The 13000-nt window shown below is 47.0% G+C and overlaps 1 protein-coding gene across 1 annotated transcript; it reads right to left on the bottom strand.

Moving 5' to 3' along the window:
• Nucleotides 1-383: 383 nt before the first annotated feature.
• LOC120999715 (oocyte zinc finger protein XlCOF6.1-like) lies at nucleotides 384-12748 on the bottom strand. Its single transcript, XM_040430738.1, has 5 exons — nucleotides 12710-12748; nucleotides 12500-12623; nucleotides 12285-12382; nucleotides 6247-6304; nucleotides 384-2605 (listed from the first exon to the last, which is right to left on the bottom strand). Exons 2-5 carry the CDS (start codon nucleotides 12582-12584, stop codon nucleotides 1785-1787), a joined length of 1062 nt encoding a protein of 353 aa, XP_040286672.1. The 5' UTR covers nucleotides 12585-12623; nucleotides 12710-12748; the 3' UTR covers nucleotides 384-1784.
• Between the last annotated feature and the right edge of the window lie 252 nt (nucleotides 12749-13000).

Below are 13000 nucleotides of genomic sequence, written 5' to 3'. Positions count from 1 at the left end.
TTAATTAGTAAAATAACTTAAAAATTAACTTTTGAATGATATTCTAATTTATTGAGATGCACCTGTATAACCAGGAATGTAGTGAGTTGAAACATTTATCCATATCTGCTATTAAAAAAAAAAATCCTGTGTGCAGATATGAGAAACATCCAGAATGTCAACCATCACTGCAGCCTGCACCAATCTGGATTTTATGGTAGAGTAGCCACAAAGCAGCCTCTCCTCAGTAAAAGACACATGAATACCCGCCTGGAGTTTAAAAAAAAAAATAATAATAATAAAAACACCTAAAGGAGTCTCAGGACTGTGAAAAACAAGATTCTCTGGTTTAATGAAACCAAGATGGAAACTTTTTGCCCTCAGTTCTAAGAGTCATGTCTGGAGGAAACCAGGCACTGCTGATCATCTGCCCAATACCATCCCTACAATAAAGAATGGTGATGGCAGCATCATACTGGGAGGGTGTATTTCAGCAGCTGGGACAGGTAGACTGGTCAAGGTTGAGGTAAAACTGAATGGAGCAAAGTCCAGAGATATTCTTAATAAAAACGTGGACCTGGATCTTAGCCTGGGATTGATGGGTCACCTTCCAACAAGACAATTACTCTAAGCACACATCCAAGACAACACAGGAGCGGCTTAGGGACAACTTTCTAAATGTCTTTAAGTGGCCCAGCCAGAACCCTGAACCTAATGGAACATTTCTGGAGAGACCTGAAAATGGCTGTCCACCGATATCCCCATCCAATCTCACAGAGCTAGAGAGAATCTGCAGAGATGAACGGCAAAAAATCCCCAAATCCTGGTGTGCAAACCTTTTGGCATCATCCCCAAGAAGACTGTAGGCTGTAATTGCTGCCAAAGGGGCTTCAACTACGTCCTGAGTAAAGGGTCTGAATACTTATATCAATGCAAAATTTTAGCTTTTCCCTTTCATTAAGTTAGCTAAGAATTCTAACATTCTGTTTTAACTTTTTTAATTATGGGGTATGGAGTGCAGAATGACGGGGAACTACTTGATTTCTTTTTAATTTTAGCACAAGGCCACAGCATAATGAAATAAAAAATTTAAAATAAAGGATCTGAAGACTTCCTGAAAGCATTGTATGTGTTACAGCCACAGTACTGATCCGGCGGACATAGGGGCGGTGTCTAAACCAGTGTTTCCCAAACAGTGTGCCTCCAGCTGTTGCAAAACTACAACTCCCAGCATGCCCGCACAGCCAAAGGCTGTCCGGGCATGCTGGGAGTTGTAGTTTTGTAACAGCTGGAGGCACACTGGTTGGGAAACACTGGTCTAAACGATCAGTGTTGTAATAGCGTGCCTCTGGTTTTCTGGGGACATCTGCCTATACAGTTCTGCTATACCACAAGGAGTATATTTGTACAACAGAAGGCATCCTTAGGCAGCAGGTCTTAAAATAAAGACACACACCTGCAACAGTACTTACGTTGCACCTGTGCGAGATCTTCAAGATTTAGCAAAACCTGTTCTGTGTGTAAAAAATTTAGCAAATTCAGAACATTAAAATGGCCTCTCTCCTGTGTAAACTTTTAGATGTTTTCTAACATTTGATTTCTGTCTAAAATATCTCCTACAGTAGCACACGGAAATAGATTCTTTCCTATGTGAGTTCTCTGATGTTCAACAAGAACCATTTTCTGACCAAAACATTTCCCACATTCTGAACATGAAAATGGCTTCTCTCCTATGTGAGTTCTTTGATGTTCCAAAAGGCCTGATTTCTGGCCAAAACATTTTCCACATTCAGGACATGAAATGGCTACTCCGCTGTGTGAGTTCTCTGATGGTAAAGAAGAATCGACTTGAGTCTAAAACATTTCCCACATTCTAAACATGAAAATGGCTTCTCCCCTGTGTGGATTCGTTGATGTTTCACAAGATTTCTTTTCTGACTAAAACATTTCTTACATTCAGGACATGAAAACGGTTTCTCCCCTGTGTGAGTTCTTTGATGTTCAACAAAATCCGGTTTATAGCCGAAACGTTTGCCACATTCTGAACATGAAAATGGCTTCTCCCCTGTATGAGTTTTTTGATGTTCCAAAAGGCCTGATTTCCGGCAAAAACATTTCCCACATTCAGGACATGAAAATGGTTTCTCTCCCGTGTGAATTCTCTGGTGTTTTTTAAGAACCGATTTTCGACTAAAGCATTTACCACATTCCGAACATGAAAACGGCTTCTCCCCTGTGTGAGTTCTTAGATGTTCCACAACATCTGATTTCTTTGCAAAACATTTCCCACATTCCGAACATGAAAACGGCTTCTCCCCTGTGTGAATTCTTTGACGCTCCATAAGTTTTGATTTCTGACTAAAATACTTTTCACATTCTGAACCTGAAAGTGGTCTTTTATCTTTATCAATTATTTCATGCACAGATTGTTTAGACTGATTCTGTGATTGACTCAGTGATTGATTGGACAAAAGATACTTGTGACCAACGGTACTGGTGGATAGATCTCCACTGTGAAGGTCTAAGGGTACATTAGCATTTATTGAATTAGCTTGTGTGACATTGTTATCTCCTACTTCTTCATATAAAAGGAGATGTTCATGGGAGTCTCTCGTCTCATGCTCACCTGGAAAAATTAATATATTTTCTTATTTTCTCAAAGTATAGTATCTATATAACGGATATGAATGGAGGCAAATGCAGCATGAACATATATGTGAAACAAATATATAGACACATATTATGAGTTAGGTTTTAACCAGGTTAATCAAACTCATATCAAACATCCATGGACAGATATTTCCTGAAAAAGAGTTCCAAATAAAAGACTTAAAGGGGTTAAGTCTAAGCTTCGTTCGGCAGACAGCCGCTTCCCCCATACACATACAAATTCGGCTCAGCAAAATATGTCTGTGTACACCATAGGAGAGCGGAGCAAGCTGCTGCCAGACAGTTCTAAAGGTGGCTTATCTCCCAGGTGAATATATGGATTGGGAGAAAATGGGACATTTCCGGGGGAGAGTCAGGAACTGCCCACAGACATTAGTGTGCCAGCCGAACCCACGTTTCTTGACAGGTTCATCCGATAAAAGTATAATGTATATGGCCAGCTTAAAAGCCTATAGAAATGAAATCATGGTGTTCAGTTGACAAGAAGGTGTTAATTAATGGTTGCCTCTGACATCAGATTGAGGGTTTTCAATAATCACACCATGTATTTATGATCAGGGAACCCCGACAAACACGTTTGATCAAAAATGTGTGCGAAGAGCTTTCATTTTTCATGTGTAAATAGGTGTAGTAACAATGTATTCCAGAATAATCTCTAATCGCTTTAAATTAGGAGATACGAATGGATCCAGCCAAGTTCCTTTCAGGCTCCTAGGACCAGACAAAAATTAACAATCCTCCCGCTTTCCCCTCCTTCCGGGTGGGCCATGCCACTGGAATAGATTGGCCAGGCCTCTCTCACTCTGACTGTGGAGTGCGGGCATGGTACCTCCTGCTTTAAAAGAGCTAGTGCATGCATACCCTAATCTTTACCAGTCAATGGCTGGCCATTGTGGGGAACTTTAGTCACCTTCTGCTGTCGGTAAGCGCCTGAGCAATAGAGTCTAGTTTTCTAAGTATGCTGTTATACGTTTGTCTGCCCGTGTACTGACTTCTGTCTGTTTCCCAGTTTTGACCTTTTGCTACCTGGCCTCTCTCTAATCTCCATAGTGACCCTCAGCTGCCCATCCTGACTTTGGACTGTTTATTGGATTGCACATACTCTGCCTGTCCTGACCTCGGCCTATTACCAACTATGGTTTTGCCTGATCTTGCCTGGTGGTTCCCCTGCTCCAAAATCCAAACCCCTGTATATTGTGAAATATTGAATATCAGAGGGGCCATTTACTGTAGATAACTTGAGGAGTAACCCTAAACCAAACAGTTTTTAGAGCACAGAGATCCACATCTGCTGCTAAACAGTTTTCCTGGATCCTACTTGCTAATCTAAGATCAGACTGCCTAAAATATTTAGGGAGTTGACTAGTCAACATGGATGCCAAGAGCAACTTCTGCAGTATCCCAATTCTATCTTAGCCCACTTAGACTCCTGCAGCTCCTGTGCTGCTACCTTCAGCCAATGTATCTGCATAACCACCTTCACCAGTTTGCTTCAAGCCTGCACCTTTCACTACCCTCACACTTCTTGAACCAGTGTACTAAGTGTACTATTCACTTTGATTTGCAGGCTCATCAGTTTCCTATAGACTGGTCCAATGTAACATTCTTGGTTTGCCTCATCTCTGGAGAAGCCCTTGCCTAGGCTATCCCCCTCTGTAAGCAAATTGGCCAACTGATCTATAATCTTTGGGACTTTTGGCCACCTTCCATAAGGTCTTCGAGGAACCTCTGTGGCCTCTTCACTCCCGCACCTCTGTCAGGGCAGCTTCACTCTGGAACAGTATGCCATACAGTTCTGCATCCTTGGCTCTGAACTGCTGCTTTCTGGAGAGGTTTGTCAGGGCATAATATGGATGAATTGGCAGGTGAAGAGGCACTCTCTACCATAGATAATGTAATTATCCTGGCCGCTTGAATCGATCTCTGCTTCAAAGAGCGCCTCAAGGTGTCAGCATGTGAAAGCAGAGTTCCTTGGCTGGCATCTTCTTTTCAAAGGCCCATGCTACCTTCTTTGTCTCCTACTCCGAAACCCAAGCAATTGGACAAAGTCAAGCTGTCCAAAGAGGATCATCTGCATAGGTGCAGCAGTGACTGTACTGTGCTAATATTGCAAAGAACCTGTTCCCTCCTCATGGGAAACCCTAGTGCCTAGGGTTGATTGGATGGACAACCCTGGGCAAAGTTAAGTTCTCCCTGAAGCTGATACTCCCTGTGTCCTTACCATGCAGTGAAATTTGGTTTACCTTCCTGGACTCCTGCATTAGGACTTGGTAGCCCATTACCATATCCCTTCCAAGCAGTTGGAGATGCCTTTGGTAGTCACATCTATCAATGGGATGACACTTATGGAATCCATGAAATGTCAGCGTGCCCATGGATCTCCAAATGAGAGTCTTGCTCACAGAAAATATCCTATGTCCTGCCTGTTTCTACTAGTATCCTCCTTCTCGAATTTTGCACAGTCGTTTCCGCTGCTTGGCTTCTGAGCAACCACCCTGGGCTCCACAGGCTCCCAAGAATCTACTGGGCCATGCTTCATGCCAGCTACGTGTATATTTTTGATAAAACGGAAGGTAGTCACCACACAGAGCCTATGACTGATTGGGCTCCGGTCTGGCACCATGCCTCCTAGTGGCCAAGACTATCCATTATTTTTATCGGAGACTTAGGCTATGTTGGACTTCATAAAAAAAAAACTTGGAGAAAGGTTTAATTAGGAAATTTCTTTTTATGAAGAGAAAGGATGGTTCTCTGCAGTCCTGCATTGATTATCAGGGATTGAACAAAATTATAAAAACACATGTGAAGAATAAATGTCCCCTGCCTCTGGTCCCTTGGCTTTTTGATAGGATTCATGGATCCAGAATCTTCCCAAAGTTGGAACTCCGTGGGGCCTATAATTTGATTTGAATACGTGTGGGTGACTAATGGTAGATGTCATTCAACACTCCTGAAAAGCACTATGAGTATTTAGTCATGCCCTTTGGCCTCTGTAACACTCCTGCAGCATTCCAAAATGTCATCAATGACGTCTTTCGGGACCTCCTCTATGATCGTGTGATGCAACAATATTTTTTAGTATTGTCCAGTTGTTTCTAGGCAGTTATTGTAATTATGAGTAGGAGGGGAGGGGCTGTGGCCACTGCGCCACCAATGTATATAATTAACCCCTGAATACAAATGTGGGCGGCGGGTGCTGGCCGTATCACACAGCCGGCACCCAGACTCAAAGACGGGGCGAGGTGATCACTGAGGGGTTAATTGACAGGGTTCATGGGATCGCTGTGCCCTGTCATGTGGCCGCCTCTATAACCATGTACAGAAAATAAGTATACAATCAGTAAAATAAACTGATAACACCTCCATGTGAGCTGTGATTAATGCCGAGGAGACGAGTGATGATCTCCTTGGCAGAGGACATTGTGATTATCACCCACATCTCTCCAGGGAGATTAAATATGGACTTGACATAATTAAAACATAACTCATAACAATGATGACGAGGATGAGGTTTCTCTGAACTTTGTATCAGTTTTGCCATTAACAAAGGAATTTACAGTCAACAAGATTTATATATATTAAAAAAAGGGCTCTAACCTTTCACAGACACTGACACGGGGTCTTTGAGTCCACTTGTCATTTCACCAGAAATTTCCTGCAAAGATCCAACATTAAAGACATGAAGAAAACAGAAAAAGGAACCTGAGTTTCTCTTATATCCAGGTGAAGGTTAGAAACCCCTAGAAGACATGAACCAATCTGCCCTAAAGGAGAAGGATCTCCTCAAGTGTCGGTCAGACAGGATCAACATTCAGACAAGTGTTTTAAACATCAGCAGAAAGGTTTCTGACATTTCTCTTCATGAATTGATCTGATCCTATCCTGGAGGGGGCGCTGTGCTCATCACCTCCGGTTCTTACATTATTCAATAATGTCACAGCTTTTACAGTGAAGAAGCCTTTTATCAGCGCTGGAGACTGAACCTTCTTACCCTCATATATTTGTACAGGTTTATCAGGTCTCTCCTTAGATATCTCCTCCCAAGACTAAATAAAAATTCCCTCATAACTGAGGGTCTCAGGCCTCTTATCAGTTTTGTTGATCTTTGGACTTTTTTTTCACGAGTGTTCTCCTTCACTTTGGGAGCTCCGTTCTAGAGTGATGTGCCACCAATGTCTCAGGTAAGATAATCCCTTTAAAACTGAAGTACATATTTTAGATGGGGCAGCGCTCATCATACTCTGTAAATACAGCATTCTGTCTTAGAAGCAGCTGACTGGCATTGTGCTGTTAGTCTACAATTTAATCCACATTGAATGTCAATTGCCAAGTGGATGTCTAAAAAGTTGGAGGTTTAAAGGGGTTGTCCTAGGATTTAAACACGATAGGTGACAAGTGTCTGATCATTGGGACTGCTGCTTCATTCAGCTCTATAAGGCTGCTGGAGATAGCCAAGTGCTGCACTTACTTCTCTATGTCAGTCCCACAGACTCTGAATGGAGCGGTAGCTTGCATACTCGACCTCTGCTCCATTTATAAAGGAAATATGGGAATCCTCTTCTAATGATCGGTGGAAGTCACAAGTTGGACCTTCACAGACTAGACACTTATGGCCTATTCTGTGGACTGGTGAAAAGCTTAAGCCTTGGGCAGCCCCTTTAAAGGGAATACTGATCGGAGGTCAGTGTCAGCAGTATTACTCATGATTGATCAATGTGACAGATTCCTTTTATCACAATCTTTTATGAAACCAGAAACCACTTTCAGCCACCAATAACAAGATGCAATAGCGTACAGTATACTCCACTGCTGGGGGAGGTCAGTAGATGGAGCGTACAGTATACTCCACTGCTGGGGGAGGTCAGTAGATGGAGCGTACAGTATACTCCACTGCTGCTGGGGGAGGTCAGTAGATGGAGCGTACAGTATACTCCACTGCTGCTGGGGGAGGTCAGTAGATGGAGCGTACAGTATACTCCACTGCTGGGGGAGGTCAGTAGATGGAGCGTACAGTATACTCCACTGCTGCCGGGGGAGGTCAGTAGATGGAGCGTACAGTATACTCCACTGCTGCCGGGGGAGGTCAGTAGATGGAGCGTACAGTATACTCCACTGCTGCTGGGGGAGGTCAGTAGATGGAGCGTACAGTATACTCCACTGCTGCTGGGGGAGGTCAGTAGATGGAGCGTACAGTATACTCCACTGCTGCTGGGGGAGGTCAGTAGATGGAGTGTACAGTATACTCCACTGCTGCTGGGGGAGGTCAGTAGACGGAGCGTACAGTATACTCCACTGCTGCTGGGGGAGGTCAGTAGATGGAGCGTACAGTATACTCCACTGCTGGGGGAGGTCAGTAGACGGAGCGTACAGTATACTCCACTGCTGCTGGGGGAGGTCAGTAGATGGAGCGTACAGTATACTCCACTGCTGGGGGAGGTCAGTAGATGGAGCGTACAGTATACTCCACTGCTGCTGGGGGAGGTCAGTAGATGGAGCGTACAGTATACTCCACTGCTGGGGGAGGTCAGTAGATGGAGCGTACAGTATACTCCACTGCTGCTGGGGGAGGTCAGTAGATGGAGCGTACAGTATACTCCACTGCTGGGGGAGGTCAGTAGATGGAGCGTACAGTATACTCCACTGCTGCTGGAGGAGGTCAGTAGATGGAGCGTACAGTATACTCCACTGCTGCTGGGGGAGGTCAGTAGATGGAGCGTACAGTATACTCCACTGCTGGGGGAGGTCAGTAGACGGAGCGTACAGTATACTCCACTGCTGCTGGGGGAGGTCAGTAGACGGAGCGTACAGTATACTCCACTGCTGGGGGAGGTCAGTAGACGGAGCGTACAGTATACTCCACTGCTGCTGGGGGAGGTCAGTAGACGGAGCGTACAGTATACTCCACTGCTGCTGGGGGAGGTCAGTAGACGGAGCGTACAGTATACTCCACTGCTGCTGGGGGAGGTCAGTAGATGGAGTGTACAGTATACTCCACTGCTGCTGGGGGAGGTCAGTAGACGGAGTGTACAGTATACTCCACTGCTGCTGGGGGAGGTCAGTAGATGGAGCGTACAGTATACTCCACTGCTGCTGGGGGAGGTCAGTAGACGGAGCGTACAGTATACTCCACTGCTGGGGGAGGTCAGTAGATGGAGCGTACAGTATACTCCACTGCTGCTGGGGGAGGTCAGTAGATGGAGCGTACAGTATACTCCACTGCTGGGGGAGGTCAGTAGATGGAGCGTACAGTATACTCCACTGCTGGGGGAGGTCAGTAGACGGAGCGTACAGTATACTCCACTGCTGCTGGGGGAGGTCAGTAGATGGAGTGTACAGTATACTCCACTGCTGCTGGGGGAGGTCAGTAGACGGAGCGTACAGTATACTCCACTGCTGCTGGAGGAGGTCAGTAGACGGAGCGTACAGTATACTCCACTGCTGGGGGAGGTCAGTAGACGGAGCGTACAGTATACTCCACTGCTGCTGGGGGAGGTCAGTAGACGGAGCGTACAGTATACTCCACTGCTGCTGGGGGAGGTCAGTAGACGGAGCGTACAGTATACTCCACTGCTGCTGGGGGAGGTCAGTAGATGGAGCGTACAGTATACTCCACTGCTGCTGGGGGAGGTCAGTAGACGGAGCGTACAGTATACTCCACTGCTGCTGGGGGAGGTCAGTAGACGGAGCGTACAGTATACTCCACTGCTGGGGGAGGTCAGTAGATGGAGCGTACAGTATACTTCACTGCTGCTGGGGGGGGTCAGTAGACGGAGCGTACAGTATACTCCACTGCTGGGGGAGGTCAGTAGACGGAGCGTACAGTATACTCCACTGCTGCTGGGGGAGGTCAGTAGACGGAGCGTACAGTATACTCCACTGCTGGGGGAGGTCAGTAGATGGAGCGTACAGTATACTCCACTGCTGCTGGGGGAGGTCAGTAGACGGAGCGTACAGTATACTCCACTGCTGCTGGGGGAGGTCAGTAGATGGAGCGTACAGTATACTCCACTGCTGGGGGAGGTCAGTAGACGGAGCGTACAGTATACTCCACTGCTGCTGGGGGAGGTCAGTAGATGGAGCGTACAGTATACTCCACTGCTGCTGGGGGAGGTCAGTAGATGGAGCGTACAGTATACTCCACTGCTGCTGGAGGAGGTCAGTAGATGGAGCGTACAGTATACTTCACTGCTGCTGGGGGAGGTCAGTAGATGGAGCGTACAGTATACTCCACTGCTGCTGGGGGAGGTCAGTAGATGGAGCGTACAGTATACTCCACTGCTGGGGGAGGTCAGTAGACGGAGCGTACAGTATACTTCACTGCTGCTGGGGGAGGTCAGTAGATGGAGCGTACAGTATACTCCACTGCTGCTGGGGGAGGTCAGTAGACGGAGCGTACAGTATACTCCACTGCTGCTGGGGGAGGTCAGTAGAAGGAGCGTACAGTATACTCCACTGCTGCTGGGGGAGGTCAGTAGACGGAGCGTACAGTATACTCCACTGCTGCTGGGGGAGGTCAGTAGACGGAGCGTACAGTATACTCCACTGCTGCTGGCGGAGGTCAGTAGACGGAGCGTACAGTATACTCCACTGCTGGGGGAGGTCAGTAGACGGAGCGTACAGTATACTCCACTGCTGCTGGGGGAGGTCAGTAGATGGAGCGTACAGTATACTCCACTGCTGGGGGAGGTCAGTAGATGGAGCGTACAGTATACTCCACTGCTGCTGGGGGAGGTCAGTAGACGGAGCGTACAGTATACTCCACTGCTGCTGGGGGAGGTCAGTAGATGGAGTGTACAGTATACTCCACTGCTGCTGGGGGAGGTCAGTAGATGAAGCGTACAGTATACTCCACTGCTGCTGGGGGAGGTCAGTAGACGGAGCGTACAGTATACTCCACTGCTGCTGGGGGAGGTCAGTAGACGGAGTGTACAGTATACTCCACTGCTGCTGGGGGAGGTCAGTAGACGGAGCGTACAGTATACTCCACTGCTGCTGGGGGAGGTCAGTAGACGGAGCGTACAGTATACTCCACTGCTGCTGGGGGAGGTCAGTAGATGGAGCGTACAGTATACTCCACTGCTGGGGGAGGTCAGTAGATGGAGCGTACAGTATACTCCACTGCTGCTGGGGGAGGTCAGTAGATGGAGCGTACAGTATACTCCACTGCTGCTGGGGGAGGTCAGTAGATGGAGCGTACAGTATACTCCACTGCTGCTGGGGGAGGTCAGTAGACGGAGCGTACAGTATACTCCACTGCTGCTGGAGGAGGTCAGTAGACGGAGCGTACAGTATACTCTACTGCTGCTGGGGGAGGTCAGTAGATGGAGCGTACAGTATACTCCACTGCTGCTGGAGGAGGTCAGTAGACGGAGCGTACAGTATACTCCACTGCTGCTGGAGGAGGTCAGTAGACGAAGCGTACAGTATACTCCACTGCTGCTGGGGGAGGTCAGTAGACGGAGCGTACAGTATACTCCACTGCTGCTGGGGGAGGTCAGTAGACGGAGCGTACAGTATACTCCACTGCTGCTGGGGGAGGTCAGTAGATGGAGCGTACAGTATACTCCACTGCTGCTGGGGGAGGTCAGTAGAAAGCTCCATTACATCAGTCTATAGAGGATTTGTAGAAACCTCAGCTTCATCTGCAGTACGCAGCCCTGCAGGGTATTGCGAATGTGAGGTCACGGTTACTGGGCAATCGAGGGTTGCTCTTAGTTACTCACAGTTTGTAGGGAGACCCTGGGCAGGCGTACAGCAGTGATGGAGAGGCTGGCACAGAAGTCCTCTAGGGCACTCTCTATGTATAGGGACCAGGCTGATGGTAGGTGAGGTGCCCTGGGTGTTGCAGGTTTAATGTGCCGGTGGCAAGGTCCCTTTAAGTTCGTGACGTCAGTGCCGGTAACGGTGGCAAACCGACTTATAGTAGTAATGACTGAGGAACATGTTGTTGCAGTGAACCAAAACTTTCCTTACTGAAACAGTCAACTATATACAGTTCTTTAAGTTCAGTTCCATATGACAGAAGCAGTCAATCACAAGCAGGCTTTTACAGTAATGGCAGGCAACAATGTTCTTGCAAGATACTCAGAGGGTTAAATACACTCACAGATCAGGCTGCACCTTTTCCTCAGAAATCCTGTGCACTATTCCTCAGAACTCCTGTCTGTCTTGATCCCAAGGCCCATATGCCCTAATGGTGGATTTATCGTTGGTAAAGAAACTTCCTCAGGTATATATCTCCTTGCATTAAATAGATTTCTCTGCCCTTCAGCTCTCTTGTCTGGCTGGAAACACTTCTGCTCTGCACTGTACTTTGTAGGAACTGCAGGTCTCTTCTCAGGAGGCAACTCTTCCCCTGGTAACAACTTCTGAGCTAACTCTGGCTCAAGAACCTCAGGCAGGCTAGACTGCACTCACTAGCCTCCTGGACTACACTGCCCTTTCCCTGTCTGGGCCTAACTATATATATTAGGGGTTCCCTAGCTCCCTCTACAGCCTAGGAGGAAGTACTACACCCTAACAGGCCTGATACACAGATATACAGGAAAATGACATAAAACATCATATAACATACAATGACTATATTAACCCTTGTGTAGTGCCCACAATTACCTAGTGGGACACTACACATCTACCTGATGATCCAGTGGGATATTTGGTTTCTCCTCTGGACAGTCCTGGGAATACGGAGGACTGGGACATCTCTCTGGTGGATTTCTCTGACTGGATCCATCTATAGGAAATACACACAGTGACTGAATACATTGTCTATATGTGATGATCAGATGATGGAGGAATCTGACCCTCATAACTGTTCTCTCCTCTACAGTCATGGAAGGTCTCCTCTTACCCGGTGATGTGAGGGACTGGGGATTCTCCATCATGATGTCCTTGTACAGATCCTTGTGTTCTTCTAAATACTCCCACTCCTCCATGGAGAAATAGACAGCGACATCCTGACACCTTATAGGAACCTGACAACACAAGGACACATTCATTACCAGACCCCCCCCACCTTGGCGTTATTGTATAATGTCCCAGCATTCCCAGCAGCGCTCACCTCTCCGCTCAGCAGTTCAGTGATCCTGGTGGTAAGTTCTAGGATCTTCTGCTCATGTATCAGGGAATGAGGTGGAGGCTCGGTGATGGGGCTCTGGGTCCTGCTCCATCCTCCTGACACACGGGGTGTCACACACTCACCAGACGACTTCTTCACTACCTTGTAATCCTGTGTATGGGGAGACGCCGATCACTACAGAGATTCTAAGAATCCTTCACCTTTCTAGTCATTTCCCTGGTTTATTACTAGAGATAAGAGTGATGTCATGTGAGACTCTCACCTCTCCAGTTA

This window comes from Bufo bufo, chromosome 4 (assembly GCF_905171765.1).
Source record: "Bufo bufo chromosome 4, aBufBuf1.1, whole genome shotgun sequence".
In the NCBI taxonomy this organism is placed as follows: Eukaryota; Metazoa; Chordata; class Amphibia; order Anura; family Bufonidae; genus Bufo; species Bufo bufo.
This window is presented reverse-complemented; position numbering and strand designations above follow the sequence as displayed.